General features: G+C 50.6%; 1 protein-coding gene across 2 annotated transcripts; it reads right to left on the bottom strand.

Moving 5' to 3' along the window:
• On the bottom strand, positions 1-24,501 carry MICALL2 (MICAL like 2). 2 transcript variants are annotated; one of them, XM_030229895.2, is made up of 17 exons: positions 24,247-24,501; positions 17,682-17,730; positions 14,022-14,163; positions 11,369-11,529; positions 10,610-10,731; positions 9,578-10,249; positions 9,196-9,365; positions 8,262-8,337; positions 8,005-8,120; positions 7,318-7,467; positions 4,580-4,635; positions 3,965-4,088; positions 3,435-3,525; positions 3,000-3,073; positions 2,600-2,714; positions 1,660-1,706; positions 1-1,569 (listed from the first exon to the last, which is right to left on the bottom strand). In XM_030229895.2, the coding sequence occupies exons 1-17, from the start codon at positions 24,387-24,389 to the stop codon at positions 1,484-1,486; spliced, it is 2,394 nt and encodes a 797-aa protein (XP_030085755.2). In that variant the 5' UTR covers positions 24,390-24,501; the 3' UTR covers positions 1-1,483. The 2 variants fall into 2 exon arrangements, with proteins under 2 accessions (XP_030085755.2, XP_050836178.1); XM_050980221.1 differs by lacking the exon at positions 24,247-24,501 and adding an exon at positions 18,138-18,310.
• Between the last annotated feature and the right edge of the window lie 81 nt (positions 24,502-24,582).

Genomic DNA, 24,582 nt, shown 5'->3' on the forward strand with positions numbered 1-24,582 from the left:
TTTGCTCCAGTAATTCTTTATTGGGTGAGAGCATATGCAGGCTCGGGGTATCCCAGCACTTGCACATACCTGGTCCCCCCTGCGGGCTCCAGGAAGCCCCTCGGGCACTGGTGCCACCCCAGCAGATCCCTGCCCGGAGAGTCCCACTGCCACCTCGTGGGAAAGGGATGCATCACCTCTGCTCTGCCGCCGGCACAGCAAACCTCCTCCGGCTAAACCCCTGCTCCTGCTGGCCAACAGCGCCCGCAGGAACCCCCCGGAGCTGGCGTGGAGGGAGGAGGCCCACACAGACCAGAGGCATCGTGAATTAATCGGATCGTTCCATGGCTGTCTCCATCCCTGCCTGACTGGAAACAGAGGGTGCACCCAGGGCAGGTGTCTGGCTGCACTGAGGGAAGAGTGGAAAGGCTCTCTGCAACAGCCCAGAACCTGCTCCTACACTCCTGCTCTCACCAAGGTGACCCACAACACCCCTTGAGGGTGTCCAGGGATGGAGCTCAGGAACTGAAATATTGGTCCCATGCAGAAGACTAAAGGGTGAGGCAAACCCATGAATTCCCTTGTGCTCCCAAGTTAGCACCAGGTTATTAAAATAATAGTTCTGTTCATTTTCATCAGGATAGGCCCCAGACAATGAAAACACTGCTTCACTGAGCAGTCAGAGAAATAAGGAGGCTACAAAACTCCCCCACAGAGGGAATGAAGCAGTGAGCAGCCTCTCATGGCTTTGAGAAATCAGCCTACAGCAACTTCCAAAAGAGGTCTGGAAACAAATCACTATTGCTGAAACTGCTGTGGGTGGAGAACATGCCACACCACAGACACAGAGAGGTTCTGCTCTCTGCTCTCCCCAGACATGGAGCCTCCAGTTTGCACTGGTGTAGTAAGAGGGAAACCATCAATCCTTCTTGCCCTGTAGCATCTCCCTCTCTGCATTTCTGATCCTGGCCAAAAAGCCACAGCACAAGCAGAGAGGGAGGAAAGGAGGGACAATGGCCCTTCCACAGCCCAGTGCAGTGTCCTGGCTGCAGCCTTGGGGACAGCTATGGGACACTGGGGTGCCATGCAGGGCCATGCTCCTGCTTTCAGGACTGTACTGACCCAAGCACTGGGTGGGCAACCTGAGCTCTGCCCTCCTGAGCTGCCAACAAGGCTGAACCAGCTCTGACCCAGAGCCAAAGAAGGAAAACAGTCTTAAAAGTCCATGTACTGGGAAAGGTATCCCTGGGGATACCAGGGCCAGAGGGGATTCACACTGTCCCTTTGGCCAGCAAACCTGCAGTCTCCACGTCAGGGAGCACAGGAGCCTCTCAGAGCCCAGGAGCTCCAGGAAAGCAGCACTCAGGAAGGACCACACCTTTGACAGGCCTCTTGGGGCCTCTCACAGTCCTGCACAGCTCCAAGAACTCAGGACTGAGGAAGGACCACACCTTTGATGGGTCTCTCTGGACCACTGGGAAATGGAACACCAAGCTCCTGAGCTTTACTCTTGTTTTTTCTGCTTCCATATTTTGGACAAGCGGAACTTGTTCTTCTTCCTCTCTGGCTCCTGGCTCTCAAGAGATCCATCTGCAGGAGAGGGAGAGACACAGAGAAGGTTGAGACCCACAGCCCCAGTGAGGCCCTGTGCTGCTCTGGAAGAGGAGATAGGGCCCTTACCCAACCTCTGTATCATGTCTGCCAACATCTGGTCTTCCTCCTTCTCTCTGTAATGGAACAGCATTGTATTAGAAAACCTTCCTGTGCTCATGACAGGCTGGTAGATACCAAAGGCCATGCAAATACTTCTCTTATTCCCCAGTAAGAAAGGACCAACCTCCTCAGCACACCCTGAGAAGGCTGCAGGAAAAAACCCAACAGTTCGAGTCTTAGACATTAGCAAATTCCATCTGGTTCCCTTGAAAGCAAGGGCCTGTGTGGGGATTTCCAGACTTTCTCCCAGCTGGCTGATGAATCATCAGAGTTCAGGGAGTGGTGAGACACCAGCACAGCCCAGGAGATGAGTGAAGCTGAGACACAGTAGCCCAGGGTGCTAGAGGTGCTCACTGCCATCAGGGACAAGCACACTGCTGTCACCACCCTGTCCTGAGCAGTACCAGAACCCACAAGCAGGAGCTGGTGCTCTGAGGTCAAGAAATGGAGGCTGTTCTCAGCATCAGGAGGCACAAATCCAGCTACTTGACACAGTTTTCCTTTGAACTTGGGAAGGATCCAGTTCTTGGCTACAGTTGTTCTTCTACTTGCTGCAGCAGACGAGCACATTCCTGACTTCATGTTCCCAGATTGCTCCTGCATCGCCCATACTGCCTGCAGCCTCCCCATCTCCAGCCTCTCCCTCTCCTCCCCTGCATTCCACATTTTCATAGTTTTCACAGCAGCTTTAGCTTAAGAGAGAACAGGGCTGTGGTCCTGATCTCTTCCCAACAGCTGCCAAGGATGCAAAGACAGCAGCATTTAGGACAAGATGCTTGATGACAGGTGACCACCCACCTCTCATGGAGCAGAAGTCTGGACTACAGCCACTCATTCACCCTACAGCCTGGGCAGCAGTGCAAATACAGCAGTGCTGGCTCATTTCCCACCATCTGAGCACCCTCACCTGAGCCTGTCCTCATCCAGGCAATCCACAATATTATTCCGATCATTGACCGTGTTCAGGTAGGACTCCAGCAGCTCCTTCTCTTGCTCCTTCTCCCTGGGACTCTTCAGTTCCTCTGCACAAGACAAGGGAAGCCCTCACAGCTACAGGCAGTACCTCCCCAGTGTGGCTCCTGCCTCCACCCTGCTCCAGCAGGGCTAATTTTACAATCCTCACACTTAGGAGCACGTCCTACATGCCCTCACAAAGCAGAGGTGGGCTGGATGTCACAGGGAGTCTGCCCAGGGACAGCCACAGTGCAGCCCCTGCAGTGCCTTCAGATCTGGAGGACATCCCAGGGCTGGCACACAAGGTGGAGGCTCCTGGGGCCAGCAGGGCTCCCAGTGTGCCCAGTCCTTACCTGGTTTGCTCATGAGCCTTCGCAGCTCCATCTCAATATTCCACTGCTGCTCCTCCAGGTTCTGCTGCTTCATCCTGGAAGGAAAGACAGAATTGGTGAGTTCCTTCCCTGCCATGCCCCAGGGTTGGATCCTTCTCCTGTCATGCTAAAGCCTCATCTCTGTGCTGCCCACCACCTGGGCAGGGGCTGGTGGCTCAGGGGAAATCTTCCTCCATCACATTTCTGAAGTTTCCCTCCTCATGAGCTCTTCACAGGCCCTGGGTGCTCAAAGCCCACCAGCTAATACATGAGGATGCTGGCAGTTCTCCCAGGGACACCCTCAACCCTTCTCATCCCACCAACTGGCACATGATTTTTTTGGGCTGCCACATTCCCTGTCCTTCACTGCCCACAGGAAGTGCACAAGCAGACAGGAGAATTTCTGGTTGTACTCACTTGTACATCAGCTCTGACTCCTGTCTGAGCAGCAGCTGTTTCTCATGGATCAGTTTGAACCAATCCACCATAAGGGCATCCTCAGACTCATCTACAGAGGAGACAAAGGGCAAGAAGCTGCATCAGTTCAGCCCCCGTGGCTCAAACACACAATCTCTTGAGGGAGAGCCTAGGATGACTTATGTGACACCCAAGCAACCTCCAGTGAAAATAGGCAATCTTTGGAGCTCCTGGGTCCAAGGGATGCAGGTGAATCCCTGTGGATTCAAGGAAGCTGCTTATGGACCCTCTGCTACAGGACTCCCAAAACTCTGATCCTCAGCCAAATAAACACAAGACCTGCTCAAAAAATAAGTTACAAAACAGCCAGAGAAGGTTCAAAATCCTCTGGGCTTTATCTTTGTATACCAGGTACCTCTGGCAACCTGGTGACTCACATGTAGCCTAAAAATGGAGCCAAGAGTGTCCAGGGGTAGGACCTGAGCCCCACACCTCCCAGCAGAGCAGAACTGGCACCAGGGCTCCCTTACCTCCCTCACAGGCACGCAGCTGCTTCTCCAGATCCACTCCTTTCAATTCCAGCTCGTCCAGCTGCTTCTCGATGGCACAAACCTTCTCCTGGATTTTCTCCTCAGGGAGGTAGTCTGGGTGCAGCTAGGGAAAAAAATGTAGGACCAACTGCAGCTCAGGAACCCTGAGACTGCCTGCTGAGGTCACAACAGAGATGGGAAAGGGCATAAGGAGCCCAGCAACAGAGCCACAGCCTGGGAGGGCCAGGCCAGCAGAGGGGCAGAGCTGGCTGCTCACAGCAGAGCAGTGGCCAGTGCAAGGCTGTGACACATCTGCTGTCAGTGGTAACTCCCCCACACCTGTCAGTCTGCAGACATTCTCCCTCCTTCTGTGGGGAATGCAATGTCTGCCAGAGTTTTGTTTGGTTCTGTCTGATTCCAGCTCTGATTGTCTCCCTGCATGGAAGATAACCAGCAGCTTCTCCACCCTGTTCTGCCCCAGAGCCTTTCAGCCTTTCCCTGGATATCCAAATAAACCCTCCTAATAAGACAAACTTAGATAAATGTGGACAAGCACTCCAGAAGGATATTTAATGACCCCACCCTGCTCCCCTTACACCTGGTTTCCAGCCATACCTTGGTTGGGGACACCACTTGAAGCTTCCCTTTGCTTTTTGGAACTGGGAGTTCAACTAGAAGAGAGATAAAAACATCACAACAACCTTTAAATCATTTTATGGTGTGGGACAGCACCTGTCCCAGACCACCAGAGCACAAGAGGTCCCAGCTACCCAAAAGAGGTCACAGATGATACACATGCATCCACTTGCCTGACCAAAGTAAGAGACACATCCTCACAGCCTGATTTACTCCTTCTGGTTTGTCACTCAGCTCACAGGCTGCTGCTTTCAACCCCAGGGTATAGAGAGTCACCTAATTCAGGTGTGACTTTGGAACTTCCACCCAACAATACTGACTTGCATGTTCATTCACTATCTTGTTAAAACCCAAAGATACTTGTTGTGGCAAAACCCATTCCTTATTAAGGTTCCAAAGGACAGCACAGAAAGACAGGGTACTGTCACAGCAAACACCAAGACATACTAAAAATGTCCCTCTAGTGCTCTTTTACAAAGGAGTATCAGTAAATACTGATGAAACAAAGATGGTCTAGGGGACCTCAGTGTAGATCTCAAGAAACTAAGGTTCAATTCCTCCCACAAAACACTTCCTAGGTGAGAAGTCCCTTAGGCCCCACTACACAGCATTATTCAGGCTCTGGACACCTATTAAAATCAATCCTTAAGCAATGTGTATTTGTTCCACTGTGCCTCAGCTTCCTCTGCCCAACTGTGCTGCAAGGATAACTACAGAAGAGTGTGAGGTATGTGGATACCCAAGGGGCTGGGCTGGATAATTACCACAGAGAGGGAACAGAGGCGTGAGTGGATGATGTGATAAGGGAGGAAAACTCTGCTATCAAAAGAGCAGAGCTGTAACAAAGGCAGCAGCAATGCAGGCTCAGCACACACAAGCAGAAAGGCAGGACAGGCAACTAGGGGAGCCTCCTGAGAGTCTCTGGAGACTGAGGAAGAGCTCAAGGACAGCTCTCCAGTCGCTGAGCCCTTGCTCTATTGTGCTTTCTAGAAGGAGTGCAAAAGGAGAAGATGCTGGATGTGGCTGTGCTGCTCCTGCACTGCTGGGCTCTGTCAGGGATCTCTTCCCTCTGGATGCTGCTGGTTTGCTGCCTGTGCACTGCCTGCAACTCACACTTCTCTTAAAGATTCCTCCAAGAGGGACTTGTCCTCCTTGAGCTGTCTGCCTAAACAACACTTCCCTCTCCCAGCTCACTCCTGCACCTCTGGGCTCCTTCTAGGTGGGCTCTGCAGCACCTCCAACCACAGCAGAAAGCTGCAGCCCTGATGGAGTGAAGGCCAGGGTCACTGCAGGGGAAGAGCCTGTAAAATGACACCCTGTGACCAGCTCAGGATCTGATATCCCCTGATATCCTCAGGCTGGGGCTTGACAGACACAGGATGGGTTGGCTGCTTGCCAGCAAGCTGGAAGTAGGACAGTTGGCAGGAAAACCCTGGAGCCTCCTTTCTCAGCAGAAAACACCACCTACCACCAAAGAAAATGAATGATCTACAGAAATGCTCACCAGCTCAACACAAGGCCAGGATGGAGGGCAGGAACAGCAGCTGACTGTTCACAGCTCTCTCTGAGTGCTGAGGTAAAAATCTACACAGAGGAGCAAGAGCTCTGTCCCTAACCCCCAGCCTGCCCAGTGACCAGCCTTTCAGCTGGGGAAAAGTGGGGGGACACTGCCAGGAACATTCCCCAATGGCCCTCCCCCATGGCAATCAATAACCTTTAGAAAGACAGATATAAACCCAGCCTCCCTTATCTTAACAGCTCACTCACTGCTTGGGAGAGACTAGTGCTGAACCCTGGGGCTGAGGCTGGGGAAAGAGGAGGTGGGAAGGTTTGGGAAAATGCTGGCAAAGGAGGCACACCAAACTTTTAAAAAAGACAACACAACTGGGACTGAATGTTTGGCAGCTCTCAAAGGTGCTGGCTAATACTGGAACCAGCTGATAAAAAGTAAGGCAGGAGGTCATTGAGCCATCAGGACCCATCCTGCTTGCTCCAAGACAAACATCAGGGGCAGGACTGAGCCCTGCTGTGTGAATCTTCTACTCCAGACAGGTAAGACACAGCAAGATGGGGTAAGGAAAGGGGAGACAAAGAAGCTGAGCAAACAGGACAGCAGCAAACATCAGGTTAGCTCCAGAAAATTTCCCCAGCATTGTGGTGGGATATGTCAGAGCAAGGATAACTGGGCATTGGAGGAGAGGTGCACAGTAAAGCTGTGGCTGAACAAACAGGAGCAAGAAACTGGATTAAGAGTAGGAACAAACTGGTCAGGACATCTTTGAAAATCAAAGAAACAGCAGCTTTGGCTCCTGCTCCTGTGGGTCCTGCCAGCTGGAGTCTCTGGATGACAGTTCTCTGCATTCCTTTTATTTCCTAAAGCCACTCAGCTGAAGAGGAACAGAGACATCAACTAGATCCCAGTTCCCCAAATTAGGAGATAGTCCTCTTCATAGCACTAAGTCCAAAGAATGACAGGGCAGGACCTTGAAAAATTCCTATTTCAATTTCTTCCTTTCCCACTGAATTCTCTGGCCTTGCTGCTTCCTGCTCAGGCCAAGCTGGCTAATAAAAATCAATTACACAGACTCTGCCCCCATGACAGCAGCCAGAGGGTTAGTCACAGAAAACTCTGGGACACATAACCCATACTGACCACTCAGGCTGTTCCCTGACAGTGCAGGGGAGACAGTGACTTTAGTAGGCAGAAGAGATCTTACATGTAGCAGTGCTTGTTTTCAACTGGTTGCCATCCTTCTCCTTCTTGGCAGACCCTCCAGGATCTTTCCAGTCTTGCTTTGAATTCTGACAGCTCCTGATAAGATCTGAGCTGGGAATCAACAACTTTTTTGTGAATCCACCAGATGAAGCTGGATTAAGAAGCACAGACAGGTTTTGGGTAAGAAATTTCAACCCTTATCTCATAAAATCCCTCTAATGCCCAATGTCTCTGGCAGTCACCACTACCAAACTACATTTCTAGCCCTAGTTCTCCTCTCTTGATGATAATGAAGGGCATAAGCCAAAGTAAACAGGGAAAAAACACTCATTACAGGGCCAGAGTAAGAGGAGAATAAACATTTGGGAGAAGAATAAACAGTTGGGAACCATCACTAAGATTTCTCAACATTATACAATCATGCAAGAGAGAGTAAGTGGAATCTTGCTGGCTGCCTTGCAGAAGAAGGGAACCCTATGGATACTGAGTCCTTCTCCCTGGGGAAGGATGGGAGGCCACCCATCAAAGGCACAAAATAAAGGCACCACAAGGCTAAAGCAGGTGCAGAGAGCAAAGATCCCTGAAAGCAAAGGCACATTCTCCACCAACACATTCCTCACATGGGCCTTGCAATGCCTGGCCCCTTCCTGATCAGCAAAATGAAGGCAAAGCTTTTATCCCTTCATACCAGAGTCCTGCTTTGCTGGTGGGACAACTAATGGGCTTGGCTTTGGCTCCTTCAGTGCTGGGCTCCCTGCTGCCACCTGGGAGTTATCAGTAGGTTTCTTAGAGCCATCTTGGTCCCTGCAAAGAAAAAAAGACAAAGGTAGGAAAAATCCCTCATGCTGAATGGTCCACAGGAAAAGTTCTGGATATCCTGGTGTGGATCTCCACGTGGGATGGTCACATTTGTCATGGAAACCCACCAGCTCCAAAGACACTCACTTGTTGGCTACAGGCTTCAACCGAGATCTCCACCCTTCTGGGCTCTCAGACTTGTTGTCAGCAACATTTGTGCTTCCTGAAGAAAAGAACACAGCAAGGTAAATAAAAATACACAAGAACAAAAATATCCAATAAAAAGAAACACGCCAGATTTGAGTCTCAGGAGAATCCTAGGAGATAAGGCATGCACTGAGGCAGGTACTATGATGTTACTGCAGCAAACCAGCACCAGCTCAACAAGTTTAACATGGACAGATTCAGATACAATAGGTAGTAGGTAATCTAAGTGGCATTTTGTCACTTTCAGATCAATCACAGTTACAGAAATTCAGCCACACAGTACATGAACAGGCACATTCAACAGCAATACAACACAAACAGCTCAGATCTCAGAGACTAAAGGCTAGGGCAGGAAGAGGGAGAGACAAAAAGTCCCACAAAGTCACAGCAAACTGTAAACAGACAGTTCTTCTGGCTCAAAAAAATACCAGCCACCTAAAATTGCCTGGGACACTGGGAATGCCCAGATATCATCCCCTGGCCTACTGCTAAGTCACCTTGATGGAAGCTTGGTACAAAACAGACAAGGAGGCTGGGTGACCTGCAACTGCCATCAAAAAACCATCCCAAGCTCTGGCAAGGTCTGCCATCTGGGAAAACCCAAGCCTTTGAAAGCCACCATGATCCCAATGCTTGATGACAGCAAGTACAACTTCAAATACCTGGAGATCCCCAGAGTAGAACTCACCAGGGTAGAGGGAGCAGCTGCACAGGGATAGTGCACACAGGGAGTGTGTTGAGCCCCACAGCTCAGAAAACACTTACAGACACAAAGGACAGGAGTCATGGACACATTTGCTGTACTTGTCCAAGAGGAAGGCATAAAGTGGGAGTGCTGTGTCCAGGCAGAACTGTGTGACTCATTCATCCTCACCTTTGATGCCTTTTGACTCTGGCTTGTGCAAAGACTCAACAGGTTTGCTGGCAGCCTGGCTCTTGGGCACAGGGTTTGTCATCTTTTCCTGCTTTGGTGCCGTGTACCCTGTTTTGCTGGACTGTGGTTTTGGAGCAGGACTCTGAGAACTGGTGGGAGAAAACTTGCCACTGCAAAAAAGAACAACCTGGTGAGTTTGTTTGAAAGGATGGACCTTTTTATTTGCCTCTGTTCCAATGATTTGTACGTGTCCCTTTACATGCCTTTAAAACTGAGCCACAAGAGCAGTCAGGACAAAGCAAAGAAAGATGCAGGGAGAGGCTTCTCAAATTATCCCAAGGAACACCTTGGCAGTAAAAAGGGAAAGAGAAATAGTGCTTACCTGCCAGGTGCTGAGGAGCCAGTGGAACTGAGTCCTCCTGGCCTGCTTGGAGAAGTGCCTGATGCAGACAGAGCCTGTATAATGTGGTTACGTGCCTGCTCCTTCCCAGCATTCACTCGACTGACCTCAGCAGTGCTTCTGGCAGGGGCACTTTTATCAGGGCCATGAGGAGACTGGACTTGTTTTTGAGTCTCAGAAGTTTTATTGCTGGAGGACTCCAAAGACCGAAAAAAGTTTTCTCGGGCTTGCTGTGTTTTTGTTGTGGAGGATGTCCAAGGAGGCTTTGATGGGGTGACTTCATGGGGATCTGTTTTATTCCCCAACAAGGCACCTTTGCACTCATCTGATTTATTTACAGCTGAGGAGGACCATGGAGTATTTACACTTTTGAAGCCAGAGCTTCCAGAAGATGAAACAGATGGCTTGGTTGAATTAGTGAGGCCTTCCTGGCTGGGTTTCTTCAACACCTGCTCTGCTTTCTTGGGTTCTGCTGCTTTCTGGAACACCCTGGCAGCAGCAGGGGCTGGGGTACTGTCAGGCTTTTTCCCAGTACTGTGGAGACCAGAGACCTGGACATTGTCAGGCTGCTGGTGGCTGGTACAGATGAATGTACCGGGCTCAGGCCCAGCTTTGTAGCTTCCAGGAAGAAGCAAGTTCCAACACTGCCTGCACCTGTGGATACAAAAATCTCAGGAAACATGCTCCAGAGTGCTGGGAGACACACAGCTGGGAGTGCAAGCACAACTCCACCATCCACAGGAGGGTGAAGGCACCACACTGACAGTGTGTGCCTGTGTGCACATTCCTCAGGCACCAGAACAAGAACTGTGTTGATAGCACAGCCTGAAGCAGGAAAGCTGTAGATGAAAACAGACCTGTGGAGACGGTTTCCCTTACACACAGGTCAAGAGCAAGCCCAGATTGCCTCCACTCTGAATAAAATGTGCCACACCACTCTCTCCAGTCCCAAAGAACCAGGCTGGCCCTCTGTGAGCCCCAGGGATGTGCCCCTGCCTTGAAGAGCTGCTGTACCTGAAGCAGTTCCTGTGATAGAGCTTCCCATCGACCAGGTAGCGCTGCACCAGGTGCACATGCTTCCCACAGACCCCACAGCTGCTGCTGGGGACATTCCCACTCTCTGCCAGGACCCTTTTCTGTGGGGAGAAGCAGAGGGTGAGCAGACAAGAGCATGGCACTGGGCACAGCTACAAATCTCCCAAGAAGGAGAGTGTTTGGCATGCACAGCCAGGACAGAGAAGTGACACCCAGGAAATCCCCTCTCCCTCCAATCCCTTGGTCACAGAAGTCACAGAAGTGGAACAGCCCTTGGAATGACAGAGCATGGGAAATATGTTCCTACAAAGCCAGAGGACCAGGGTGCCCTGTCTGCCTATAGGCAGAGGTCTCTGATTTAAATGAGCTGGGAAAGGGCTTCTATCCTGTTTTCATCCCTACTCTGCTTTGAAACAGTATCAAATATTTGGATCAATGTTTTCTAGCAAAAATAACACTACATCTTGTAAAAATCTCCATCCCCAATATCTAGGGACAGCCCATCCATGTCCTAAGACACCCACATCCTGTTCAGGAATTATCCAGGCTGACTGATGGTATTCCAGTGACTCCCACCTCAATCTATGCCAGAATCAGACCTCTGGATTAAATCACTCATAGTGAACAGAAAATTCAGGGACTAAGTCCTTACCAGCAGGAGCCTTGGACTAGCCCAGTACTCTCCATCTCACTGGACAGATTTAAGGTATAAGGAACCCCCAAACCCACATTTCTTACCGTGGTAACTGGGGAGGTTTCCTTTGGCTTAGCTCTGGCTGGTGGGTGGGCAGGAGGCAGTTTTGGTGGCACTGGTTTAGGAGGCTCTGGAGCAGTTTTCTTCCCAGGATGCTGCTCTGGAGATTCAGAGGAAGGACGCTTGATTCCAGCCATGCCTCCAACTGGAAGAATGGAATATTTTTAAGGAAACATAAGGAAAACTCACTGGTTTAGGAATAATTTACAAAGTAAGAATATCCAGAGGTGCCTGATGGGTAACATGAAAAGCACACAAGGAGACACAGACTTCCCTCATGAGCAAATCTGTACTGACCTGAGGGGCAAGAGGCAACAAGTGAATTGTAACAACATTCTGAAACTGCTGCTTTTTCTCAGGGAATTTCTTGAAGAGAAATGCAAAAGTGAAGAAATGCAGTCAGGGAATTTCACAAAGAGAAATGCAAGAGGGAAGAAATCCATCCATCAATGGTGAGAACAAGACCTTGGGTTTTCAATTCCAGCCCATGGTTTGGCTGGAACTGATCCCAGCTGGAACAGGCCCTGCTGGAACAGGCAGAGGTGTTATGGCTAAGGAGCTGAAGGGTTTGCAAACAGAGGGTTTGCTTCATTCAAGCTGCTGTTGTGCTCCAGACTTCCTACAGAGCCAGAACATTCACTGCTGCAAGTGTCCACCCCACATCCCAGCTGGGACTCCCACAGAGCAAACAGCCTTGTTGAATGTGGAAACGACCACTAAAAATGGGTAATTCTGCAAAGACTTGGAGGTGCCATAGAGGTGCTGATGTGGAAAGCAAGACTTGCCACAAGCAGCCTGAAAATGCCCCATTCTCTTTTCTTTGCAGATGAAATAGGACCCCTCAACATTCACTACAAGTGGAGGAAAGAGAATCTCCAACACACTTCAGTCAAGCAGGAAATGGTGCCCTGTGCCCTGAGAAGTGCAGGGAGCCTTCCCTGGGAAATGAGGCTTTGTGCAAAGTTTTTACAGACACAAACCCCAAGTGTCTCACACTTCACAAGAATAACAGGGATGTTATTCTTGCACCACTTTCTATTCTGAATGAGATGTCTCTGTGTTCCTTGTGGGATATTTGAGCCACAGCTTCACTTTCCAAGTGACACTTCAATGGCCACTCATCTGAAAAGAGATTATACCCTGCTCAGTAAACACAGAAAGGGCAGGGAGCAGAGAGGGAGCCCAGTTCCCAGCAGTCTGCCCTCAAGAAAGCCAACTCTCCAAATAAACACCCAGGACTCCTACTGCAGGGAGCAGGGGACAGCTGACCCAGCACACAGCTCAGGCTCAGACTGCCCCTCACTTCCCACGTGTGCCACCCACTGAATTCCCAAAGCCCAGCACAGAGATGGGTGGCTTCAACTCTGCTTATCCACAACAGCATGACCTCACTAAAACCTTGTCTGCTCTCCCTCCCTGCCCTCCTGTGTCCTGCTTGCTTCAGGGTCCTGCTGGAACCCATCTGAAGGGCACGACTGTGAGTCCGCGCCTCCGCTCGGTGTCACAGGGCACATTCCAGGCTGGGCTCATTTTCAGACATTCCCATTCACCCCAGCAACAGGAATGCAACCAAAGTGTTTTGAGGGACACTTGTGGGAGTATAAAAATGTGCTGTGCTTGATGATGTGGTAGACAAGATGCAGGGGGGAGGGGGCAAAGACCCCAGCCTGACCCAGATTCTCAGCACTTGGCACGAACATGATGGAATTTGTTTGATTTCAATCAGAACAGTTTTAAAACAAGAAATAAAAAATTAAGAAGGGGTGGGAAGAAGTTGTGGAGGGAGAGAAAAAGCATGCCTAAATGTGTAAAGAGGTGGAGAAGTAGGAACAGTTGAAACATTAAAGGCAGCTCTGAGTGAATTGTGCTTTCTTTCCAAGATGTAGGACATTCTCAATACATATCTCTCCATTTACATTCACCTTAACCACTTAAGTCATTCATGTCCCACTTTAGAAAGTTTCCTCTGGAGGACCCTGTAAAATTGGTTTATCATATTACTTCATTTTGTGTGAGCTTAGAGCCAAATATAAACCAAGACTAAAATAATGCTCCTGTGAGCCCAGCTAAACTCTCCAGTACATTAATATAATGCCTTGGCAGCTCTGTTTTATGTTTGACAGAATTTCTATCACAATTATGTCAGTTAGGGTGATAATTTTCTTCTCCTCCCTTCTATCAGAGCTACTGTGCTGTACAAGCCCCACCACTGATGCTGTCACATTGGCACAGCCTCACAGACAAGCTCAGCCTTGTTCTGCTCCATGCTCTCACCAGCCCTCAGGTGTGGCAAAGACTGGAACAAGGTGGAGGTGCTCAAGAATGGAAAGCTGAGGTGGTAACCATGGAGAGGAACCTTCCATGCTCCTCTCTGGCTGGACCACAAGAAATTTTAGACTGTATTTTAAATTTTAAGGCTGTAGTTTCAAAGACAAGACATGGCCCTGTACCCTTCCAAAAGCACTGGTGCAAATGTAGGCTGGTGTGCAGAGTTCAGATCCCCCCAGTGAAACAGTTCTGGTACCAAAAAGGCCTCTGTGCAGCTCATTTTGCTTTTTCAAAGCTTGTCAGGAGGCAAGGGAAAGCATGAAATGAAGCCCTGATCCTTCCCAGCCCTCCAGGGAACAAGGTACTTACTAGGAGACCGTCCATGGAAGTAGTTATAATACTGGGAAACATAGGTGAGGATGCTCAGCCTGTCTGGTACCTTCAGAGCAACCATATCCTCTGCATCCAGCAAGGCTGGGATCCCCAGCTCCTCCTCTGCCACTCGAAATGCCTGGAGAAGGGGAAAAAAATAAAAATAAAAATACAGGGGTTTTATCCATGGCAGGCAGCAGAGCTGCTCCTCATCATAATAAGAAAGTGCACTGCAAACAGCCCCACTCAAATAAAAATAACTCTGCTGGGGAACAGCTGCACCAGTTTAACTCCTACATCATAGGAACCAACGGAGTCATGGCTTCCAGCCACTGCCTTGAGAAACCCAGGCAAGGAGCCAAAAATCTGGCCTGGCAAGCTGGCCATAGCTCAGTGCACAGCAACTCACCTGGGCTTGCCTTGCTCTTCCTCCAGCCTGCCTGAGTGTGTGAGTGCACAGCTGCAGAGAGCCAGGCTGGCAGAAGGGGATGTGTCAGTCCAGGCTGGCAGAGCTGTTTCCAGGCTCCCAGCCCAACCTGAGCTCTCCCCAATTAATGGTGGGCTGGTAGGTGCTTGCAGGCAGCTTTCATCTCTGAGTGCTGTGTTAAAGTTTCCAGCCTCCTACTGCCTGCTCTTCTCCATCTGAAAATTGGGCTGCAGGAGGGACCCTGCTCTCCCAGAGCAGAAAGGGGGAAAAGAGGTGTAATGCAGAAAAATTCCTGATACATATCTCCCTTCCAGTTTAACTGCTTCCATGCTGCCTAACATGTATTTGGGGTAAATATTCCTCTTTCTGGTGTCCTCTGCTTTGAAACTGCAGGTAAAGGAGGCAAAAGCAATTTTCTCTTGCCTCTGAAAAAAGCCTTTAATAGAATACAAAAAAAACTGCAACAACCAAACTTCACTCTTGCCCAGCTCAGTTTAGGGCTTTCACTAAGGACCTTCTCCAGCCTTGTTCCTTCCCAACTTATGGGGAAAAATCCTCTTTCTCCCCCTTTGGAGCATCCCTGTTGAAATGCTAATACAGCAAAGGAAAACAGCACTTGCAGGACCAGAGGCACGAGGAAGGCTGCTGCTGAAGTCCACAGTGAAAGGGTTAAAAAACCCCTTGAATATATTAAACCACTCCGTATCTGACCTCTGGCACGGACACACACAGTGTTGGTGTACAAGCCAACCATTCCTGCTTAGAAGAAACAAACAGCCACTATTTTTCAGCAAGATAATTACCATATTTTTCCATTCAGTATCCCAGTAAAAATGGAACAGAGCTGACATTAAAAATGCTTTCAGCCAGTTACCACCGGCTGTGTCACCCCAGCTGCCAGCCCAGCCTGGCACTTTCCTGTCTTGTAAACTGGTACTTAATGCATTCTTTGGAGGGCTCCCCACTGCACTGGCTGCACAACTGGTCTGACCAGTCAAGTTTTCTTGCTGGACATTGCTGGGGTGAGGTTTAGTGGGAACACAGGTCATGCCACCTCCTCCACGAGTGACACCGGTCACGGGCACAGAACACGAGCCAGGGGCTGCCTGGACCACAGAGAGGAGGATGCTCTGTGCTCCCACCTGGTTTGGGCAGAGCCAGGTGAGCAATGCAGAGAGCACCAGTGGGACATGGTGTCCCCTGAGCCTGCTGCACCCTTGTGTTCCTGGGAGCTGCTCTTGCCTGGAGACCCAACAGGGTCAGCATCTAACAGGACCCAGTCACCCTCCTCCTCTGCCTGCCCAGGCTGCCCTTTAAAGGCTACCCAACATGTTGGTTTTGTATCATGGTTTTCACCAGGGCAGCTCCAAGGGCTTTCCAGGGGAAGAAAGTGCCACTGCTGCCATGTCCATGCAAAATGGGAAAGTGATATGCTTGAGGCCACCTGAGCTAGCCTGGCACAGGTTCCCTCTGGCACAGGCTCCACCTGCTACACCACACCACCCTCCACCAGCACTGACTCCAAGGCCTCTAGAAACTTTCCTCCTCTTTATATATTTCTTAAATCTCTAGCAAAAAAGTGCCAGCAACTGAATTTTTTCTAGAGTTTGGGGCTGGACTTGTGGCACATGAGAAGAGACACATCATTCCCTGACAGGTGACCTTATATGGCAAACTGCAGCTCAAACAAGGCTTTTTTTCATGCACAATACAGCCCTTGAAAATAAGGCTCTGACAAGTAAAGCATCAAGGAGGGTCTGGACAATAGCAGAGCAATAATGCTGGGAGACATCAGGCCCTCTTGTACCCCAAGGGCAGCCAGAGAGAGCAAAGCAGTGCAGGAGCTAGGATGGAGAGCAGCCCGAGGGGGAGGCCAGCCCAGGAGCACAGAGAGGTGGAGGGACAGTCCCACAGACAGCACAGCCAGGACAGCAGGACACCAGCAGGGAAAGAACAACACAGACAAGTCACCCTACAGCAGGTGGAGTAAGGAAGAGAGAGCAAAACAAAGGACATAAAAGAAACCCAGAAAGGGGGAGGAGGGGACACAAAGACTGCAACAAAGGAGGGGAACAACTCTTTATGAGAAGCACAAAGAAGCTTTTCATTAATAAAAGCAGCAGAGGCAGCTCGCAGAGCTCATTTCCCAGACACAAGCAGACACCATCAGCCCAGCTGGACAAGGAGCAACACTCCTCAGCACTTCAGCCAAGATATGCTTCCATGGAGAAGAGGCCCCAACTCCTGCCAAACACCAAACCTCCAGGGCAAAATGCATGGTCTGAATCTTCCCTTGAGGAGAGGAACACACAGGGCTGACCCCAGAGTGTCACTAACTCCCCACAGGCTGCAGCCCCAGCCTGGGCACAGAGGGTCTGTGATGGGAGCTGTGGACATGGCCAGGGATGAAGGGGAGCAGAAGCTAAGGAGCCATGAGGGGACAAGTTTAGCTCTTCCAGAGGCAAGAAGCACTTCAGCCAGCTCACTGCCTGAGAGTGTGTCACTCCTCCAGCCCAGACAAGGGTAAGCTGCCATGGTTTGTTCATACCCCAAGCTCCTGTCAAGCAGCCATGAAACTGCATGGAGCAATGCCAAGGGAAGAGAAGTGTTATAATATTCACTGCCTCTCCTTTTGCAATGCAGAGAGGGAGAGGAAAATCCCTCCTTGGATCACTAAGACCATGCTGGAATCCAGTGCAGGAGGGGGTTGGCCTGCCTAACTTCTATTTCCTTTGTGGAAAGAACATGAGAAACTCCAATACCGGGCTGGAGCGAAGTGTCCAGGCAGCATCCAGACAGGTGTTAGGATGTATCCACCTTGATCCCCTGCACCAGGAAGGAACAGAAGTGGGAGGACACTCCCCGTGCTTCCTCTCTCACACCAGCATTTTCCCAGCTCCTGCTCCACCCCTCAGGAGCATCACACACTAGCATGTCCATGTTCTGAGCTCGAGCAGCTCTGTCTGAGCTCCTGCTGCCACAGGACACACTGGAAACAGGATCACTGTGTGGCCAGCTAAGAAGAGTCAACAGTCCGAAGGTGCTTTCAAGCAGCCAGCCAGGCTGGACATTGCTGTGCAGAGGAGAAGGCTGGAAGGTGCAGAAGAAGGCAAAGGGCTGGAACACAGCACAATGGGCATGCTGTGTCTGCAGGGTTTCTGTTGCTAAATCACATGAGCAAAGTGCCACATCCCAGACTAGACCAAAAGTAAACATTAAAAGTCACTTACCAGCTTGTTGTTCTCATACACATTTTCTTTTCTGAGGGAGTCGAAGTTTCTGAAATACAAAAAGAGGAAAAAATCTCAGGTTGGTGATGTAGAGTGAGCTGCACCACTTCCAGCTCTGGCTCAGGGTTCAGAGCATCCCATCCACCCCTGGACAGCTCTAGAGAGGGCAGCATGGCAGATCCCACCTGAGAGTCACAGACCTGCTGCACCCAGGACAGAGATGTGCAGCAGGCACAGCATCTGCCCACAGGCAGCACAAGACAATTTTGGCACATCTGCCTTTGCAGGGCTGACTCCCACAGCTGACTGTAGACAGGACATGTTGGTGCAAAAACATCCCAGGCACATTGAGGGGTTCTGCTGAGACAGCCAGGAGCAACCTCTAATCCATGGGGTGGTTTCCTGGCCCCCAGAAAAGCCTTGCTTCCCTCCCACCTCAAACAGACACACCAATACCTGCTGGCCAGGTATGAATACTCTCTCCCCAAAAGCACTTTCCATGTTCTTCTCCTGCCTTGAAAGTTGCCTCCACACAGAGAGAGCTCAGCTCCAGGGAGGTCTCTCACAGATCCCTCAAACACTGCACATATCACATGCTTTTCCAACACACCCATATCCTCTGATCTCAGAAGCTCCTGGGTCCAGCAGCACATGAGTTCTGGCTTCAAATCTTCTCTTTTCCTCTGGCAGAGCTCCAAAAAACCAGCACCAGGGATCTGCCTGGGAAAACCTCTGCCCACACCATACTGCATCTGATAACACCAAAGTTGCCAGTAGAAATTTTAGTCTGCTTTCCCTAGGGCTGTAACTTTTGTTTTGTGCTCATAATCAGTAACTGAAAAGGAAGTGACAATTACTGTTCACAAATCCAAGCCAAAGTCAACAACTCCTTTCTGCTGTCTCCAGACATCACTTCCCTCTCCACCTCTCCCCAGATTTGCTTTCCCTTCCCTGGTCCAACCCCAGATACCACACTCCCAGCACTGTGCTGGGAACTGAGAGCCTGGGATGAAAGCACAGGGGAGAGTTTGTGCTGCTGCAAGTGGAGCCCTCTGCAAGTGCTCCCTCAGCCACAGCAGAGCGTGTCCCTTGCTTAGGAAACAGCACCATCAGCTTTGCTGGAAACTGACTGCCACTTGCTAAACAGGGAACACAAAACTGGCTGCTGGCTGGCAGACCTGCTCTCCAACACTGCTTCCTCCTGCCCAGGCAAGCTGGCAGGGTCAATTCCTTTCTGATAACCCCGTTTCACCTTCCAATCCTTGTGTCTGCTGGCACAGAGCTGAGCGAGAGGCTGATACCTGAGAGGGGAATTCTCACTGATAAACAGAAAACAGCACCAACTTGGCATTCCTTGTATGTAGCACCTTTATACCCAGTGTGGACCCACCTTCTTAGCCCATCCCTCTCCTCTGGGATGAGTCAGGCTAACTCTGAGAGCCAGGGCAAAGCTGGCTCACAGCACCCTATTCATGAGAGAAACACATGATCTGTATCGCAGCAGGGCAACTTTTTCCACTGCTTGTAACAGCAAGGAGCAAGCCAGGTCCTTTATCTCCTCAGCACAGAAAGTGGAGCATTACATCATAAATAAGAGAGGAACCTTAAAACAGGCTTGCTCATCATGCCACAGCCTTTGCCTCCCCCCTGCTTCCCACATCTGGTATTGCCATGTGGGATAAGGAGAGAAGGAATGGCAGATAAGACCCTGAGGTTAAACTCCCCCAGGGAGCACACAAAGACAAGGCACATCCCACCTCTAAACCACAGAGTCCTTCCTGTGCAAAAGCAAAGGGAATTGCAGAGGTTTTTCTTCAAACAGTGCTCCTGCCCAAAGATTTCCCTTCCCTGAGACAATGGATTAAAAAGAGCAACAAAAAATAATCACGTGCCAAAAAAGTCTTACGGAAACAATAGATAAAACCATCCTTGGGTTAAGTCAGGCCAGAAAAGTGGCTTTTTTTAAGACCCAGCTGAAGGAGGTGATATCAGCTCTTTGCCTCACTCCCAGTTCTGCTCCCAGTCTCTGTAGCATGGAAATGCAGCAAAACACTGGAAGAACAGAGAGGAGCTCCAGCTTCCTTGGTCATTCTGACTTGTAAGACACTGGATTTATTGTCAGTCAGTGGCTTTAGCCACACTCAACATGTTTGCTGTGGTGGTGTGTGCACTCCCTGGCATGCAGCAGAAACCTAAAAACCCCAATCTTCTGATGGTGAATGTCTCAAATCCCCTTCTATTCCTCAAAAGAAAGTGCAAACAACCAGGTTATTTGGCCATTTCAAGAGTCCCCTGACCTCTCAGCATTGTTGTTTCCCTGGCTGGTCAGGTGAACTGCTTACATCTAGTATTTCTTTTGGAAATTGATCTTGCTGGTGCATCTCCTATCTTGGAATATCAAAGCTCTCTGGACCAATGTAATCCTAAGACAGCAAAGGTAATACAAACAGAGAAGTACGAGTTCTCCACTGAGAAAACACAGGCAACTGAATTAATTGGAAAATGTGAAAAATATAAATGTGACCCAAGAGAGGCCTCCAGTGTTGGAAACAAGTCAGAGTGGAGTTCACAAGCACAGGAATAGTTTTATTCCTGTTTTAAACCAAGAGAAGTTTTTAGCTCTGAAAAAAAAAAAAAAACAAAACCCTTCCCAAAAAAAAAAAATGCCCATTCCCAGCAAATAAATGGCTGAGCATTTCCCATGCCCACAAATCTCTGTGACCACCCCCTGCTCCAGCTGCAGAGACCCAGCACTCACAAACATGCCACAGTCCTCTGCAAGCACATGTGCTTCCACAGGAGGAATCTCTGCTGCTGCAAGCACTAACTTGATTGGAAACTAGACCTTGGAGCAGACTGAGCAAAAAAAAAAAAATCCCAGAGCCTCAATGGCACCAAAAAAGTTTCTGATTTTTGGTACTTTTGAGCTAATTTCTCTAGAAACAATAAGATGTGCAGTCAAAAGGATCACTGTAAAGGAGTGAGGCACCCTTTGCCAGCTCACAGCCTTGGACAGGGGGCTCAAATCCAGCATGCTCTGCTGGGAGCAGGACCTTTCAGCTGTGCTCTTTCTGGAGATGCAAAGGTGGGACAAGGCTGGGAATTGCAGGAGGGAGATGTCCCCCATGTGCCCATCCTCCTCTGAGGAATGCCTGCTCTACACTGGCATGCTCTGGCTGGCAAGTGACAGAATGCTGCCAAAATGAACCCCAAGCCATCCTCCCCTGCCTAGGCCTGTCACACAAAGCACAAACCCACCAAGCCAAGCAGGCAGCTCTGCCTCACCCCAGCCTTCTGCTGACAACCCATCCCCAGCAGGGCCAGCGTGACCTCAGCCTGCCCTGCTGAGCTGCCACTGACCTGGAAATGCTGCTGGGGGAAAGAGCACTGCTGCTGCTCAGCTGCCAAGGGAGATTTCACCACCAGCCCATTCCCAGAGCAGCAGCTTGCAGTCTGGGAAAGAGAAAGATCCTGGATGAAGAGAAGGATCCTAATCAAAACCTTTCCTTGACATCTGGCATTAATATCTGAGTGAGCGTGCACAGCTCCCCTGCCTCTTCAAACTCATTTATCAGGACAAGGCCACTAAAATCCTGGCTGAAGCTTGCACAACCTTCACCACCACATGTGGCAGCTGCTGACCTCAGCCTCCTACCATGCTGCCATGGGGCTTCATGCTCCTCTGACAAGAGATGTCCCCAGGCTCCACAACCATCCCAGGAAACAGCCTGGAGCCTGCCTGAAACAGTGTGTGTGCCCAGCTGGGACTGACTCTGAAGCACTCTTTATCCGGGACAAAAAAGTGGATTTCCATGGTAATTCAGCATGGATCTTCACTCCCCCAAGCATCCTTGCATGAGTGGGAAGTGAGTGGGAAATGCATTTCTAATTTTACACAGCTTGCCCTGTTCACTGGTAACACACAAGCCAACACTGGCTGTCTGAGAGAAGTTATCATATTTTCCATACGTTTTCCAGCAAGAAAACAGGAAGGAAGGAGAGACCCACACCAGCCTGCCATCTGAGCCTCATACCTCACAAGAGAAGCCCATGTTTATGTTCATGTTTTGAGCTTGAAGTTTTCCTGGTAATTTTTCAGGCTCCCACAGGAGAAATCCCCTGCACTCAAGCCCAAGAATGTAATTTGTGTAAACCAAGACAGAAAACACACTGTTGCAAAACTGATGCTGTGACTGACTCATGTTCTGCAAGTGATCGATGCAGCAGAGCTGCTGCAAACACACCAAACATCCCTTTCTAGTTTTACTTTCAGTCTGCTGTTTTTAATCTTTAACTAGGTCCTTGATAGAAGCAAGGACAGGAGCCAAGGATGGACCCCTGGGAAGCAGAAGTCACAGTGACACATGCAGAACACTCAGAGAAGCTCTTTGGGATACATGGAGAATCTGCACAAGCATTCTGCTCCAGGATCTGAACCATGGCACCTGGCAACCCTGGCCACCAACCACCCAAAAGCACCATTTCCTTCCAGCAGGACTTTGCCCAGCCAGTAGTACACGTGGTGCTTTCCTGGATTACAGCACTGACACGGATGAAGGAGGTGACAAACAAAGGCTTCTCTTACTTTAACCTTCAGGCAGCCATTGCTGAACTGGTCCAAGTCAGGAAGAGCTTCTGTGATGTCCCAAATAAAGTCAGGCAGAATGCCCACCATAAAAGAAAATGAATGGTAACAGAGAGATGCCTCAAGGAACATCTTCCCTCTCCAGCACAGGAAAATTTATTTAAGAGATGTCTATCCACAACCCTTTTTGCACAGTTCAAGGATTATAAACAACTCACTAAACTGGGCAACAGGATTATTCCAGCTCTCCCATGGCTGAGCCCCTGTGCACAGCCGTGCTCCGGATGGGCCAGCTGCAGGAAGCAGTCACAGCTCCTCCACAAGAACACCTCAACCCTTCTGCCCCGGTGTTTTGTATTTTTGGGACTGTGAATCAAAGGAAGGAAAGGAAATATTTGGAGTCACATGGACATGACAACATGTCAGGAAGTCATACACAGCAACACCACGGTGACGGCACAAGCACTGGGACAACAAAGGGTGCCTGGAGCTCCTGAAGCAACCTCCTGCTGCCCAAGCCTGCTCCAGCTTCTGTCAAGTTTCAAGGTAACAGAGGAGAGAAAACAAGAGATCTTCTCTTGGGTTCAACCAGAAGAAAGACACCTGCAAGAAGGATGGCTGCACACAAACCCATGTGGCAGGCTGTCCTGGGAACATGAAGAAAAAGGGAGAAGACAGGACAGGAGGAAAACTGCAGTACAGATCACCTAATCTGTTCCTCACCCAGCTGGGCACATCAGACAAGGAGAGACCTAATGCTTAAATCAATACTCCTGGGCACTCTTTCCAGGGCTCCACTGCCTTCATCTTCCCCCTCAATCCCACCTCAAAGAGCACAAAAGGAAAAAAAAAAAAATTAAACTCAAAGAACCCCAGCTATGAAGCAGGATCTATGACTCCCTCTGGCCATTCACCTTCCCATATGCCAACATTTGGGCAGGGACAGTTCAAAACCCACAGGGCACCAAAAATGGCCCCAGCAAGGCATGAAAAGCACTTAAGCTCCCACAGACAGAGCTCTAGATGGGAAAAACAAGGATGTGCAGGAATCCAGAGGCTGTGGGGCCCTGCCCTTTTACTGCATTTTGTTTAAACAGCCCTTGCCTCACGACTTGTGAGCACTGTGCTGCTGTTGGACTGAGCAAGAGCCCAGCCAGAGCAAACACAACAGCAAAGAAGGAAATGCTGCCCCAAAGATCAGTGCCTGAACTTGTTCTGCAATGAAAGGACGCATTTGTTACATTTATAATCCAGCTACTGAGGGAAGAAAAGGCAAAAAGGAAAAATATATGGAAAAAACCAGCACGGAGGCTGGGAGAGCAGAGCTTTTCTCTTGGAGATTCTCAGCGTGGGTGTGAGCAGAATGCTGCTGGTGATGTGCCCACAGGGAGAGCAAGAGCCCAGGGAAGGTGGAAGATCAGGGTCCACAGCTCAATGGATGGCAGGACAGCCCCAGTCCATGCAGAGCTTGATGGACAGCGGGATGGGCACAGCCTGGAGAGGGTTCTTGGGTGAATGGAGAACCCGGGGTCTGCAGCTCAATGGACGGTGGGATGGGCACAGCACATCCACAGCTCGATGGACAGCGGGATGGGCACAGCCCATGCACAGTTCGATGGACAGCGGGATGGGCACAGCCTGGAGAGGGCTCTTGGGTGGATGGAGAGCCCGGGGTCTGCACCTTGACGGACAGCAGAATGGGCACAGCCCATGCACAGCTCGATGGACAGCGGGATGGGCACAGCCCATGCAGAGCTCGATGGACAGCGGGATGGGCACAGCCTGAAGAGGGCTCTTGGGTGGATGGAGAACCCGGGGTCTACATCTCAATGGACGGTGGGATGGGCACAGCCCATGCACAGCTCGATGGATGGCAGGATGGGCACAGCCCAGCGCGGGTCCCGGGCCGCGAGCGGGGGGTCCCGGCCCCGCCGGGCCGGCAGCCCAGGCGCGGCCCTCGATGCCCGGCACGGTACTCACATGAGGTCGGGGCGGTGTCGGTGCAGGATGGCGCAGAAGGCGAGGCCGTCGCGGAACGAGGTGGTCATGTTGGTGATGCTGACATCGCGGTAGCCCTCGCACTGCTGCCGGCACCACAGCTGCAGGTTCTGGATGGCCGCCATGGCCCGCGGGGAGCCGGAGGGCGCCGCGGCCGGGGCCGGGCAGGGCCGGGCAGGGCCGGGACCCTCGGCGCCGCGCCGTGCCCAGCCCGGGCCGAGCAGCCCGCGGGTGGCGGCCGGACCGGCGGCGGGAGGCGGGGAAAGGGGCGGTTCAGGGGCGGAGAAGCGGCGGAGAAGGCGCCGCCTCGCCTCGGGA

This window comes from Serinus canaria, chromosome 14, assembly GCF_022539315.1.
Source record: "Serinus canaria isolate serCan28SL12 chromosome 14, serCan2020, whole genome shotgun sequence".
NCBI classification, from domain to species: domain Eukaryota; kingdom Metazoa; phylum Chordata; class Aves; order Passeriformes; family Fringillidae; genus Serinus; species Serinus canaria.

Excerpts from the sequence above, each read along its gene's own strand:
- MICALL2 (XM_050980221.1), bottom strand. The coding sequence starts at position 18,295 with ATGGGTGTGTTGGAAAAGCATGTGATATGTGCAGTGTTTGAGGGATCT. Across the intron at positions 3,526-3,964 it reads GCTGCGTGCCTGTGAGGGAG|ATGAGTCTGAGGATGCCCTT; the intron begins GTAAGGGAGCCC and ends TCTCCTCTGTAG. Across the intron at positions 1,707-2,599 it reads CTGGATGAGGACAGGCTCAG|AGAGAAGGAGGAAGACCAGA; the intron begins GTGAGGGTGCTC and ends GTTCCATTACAG.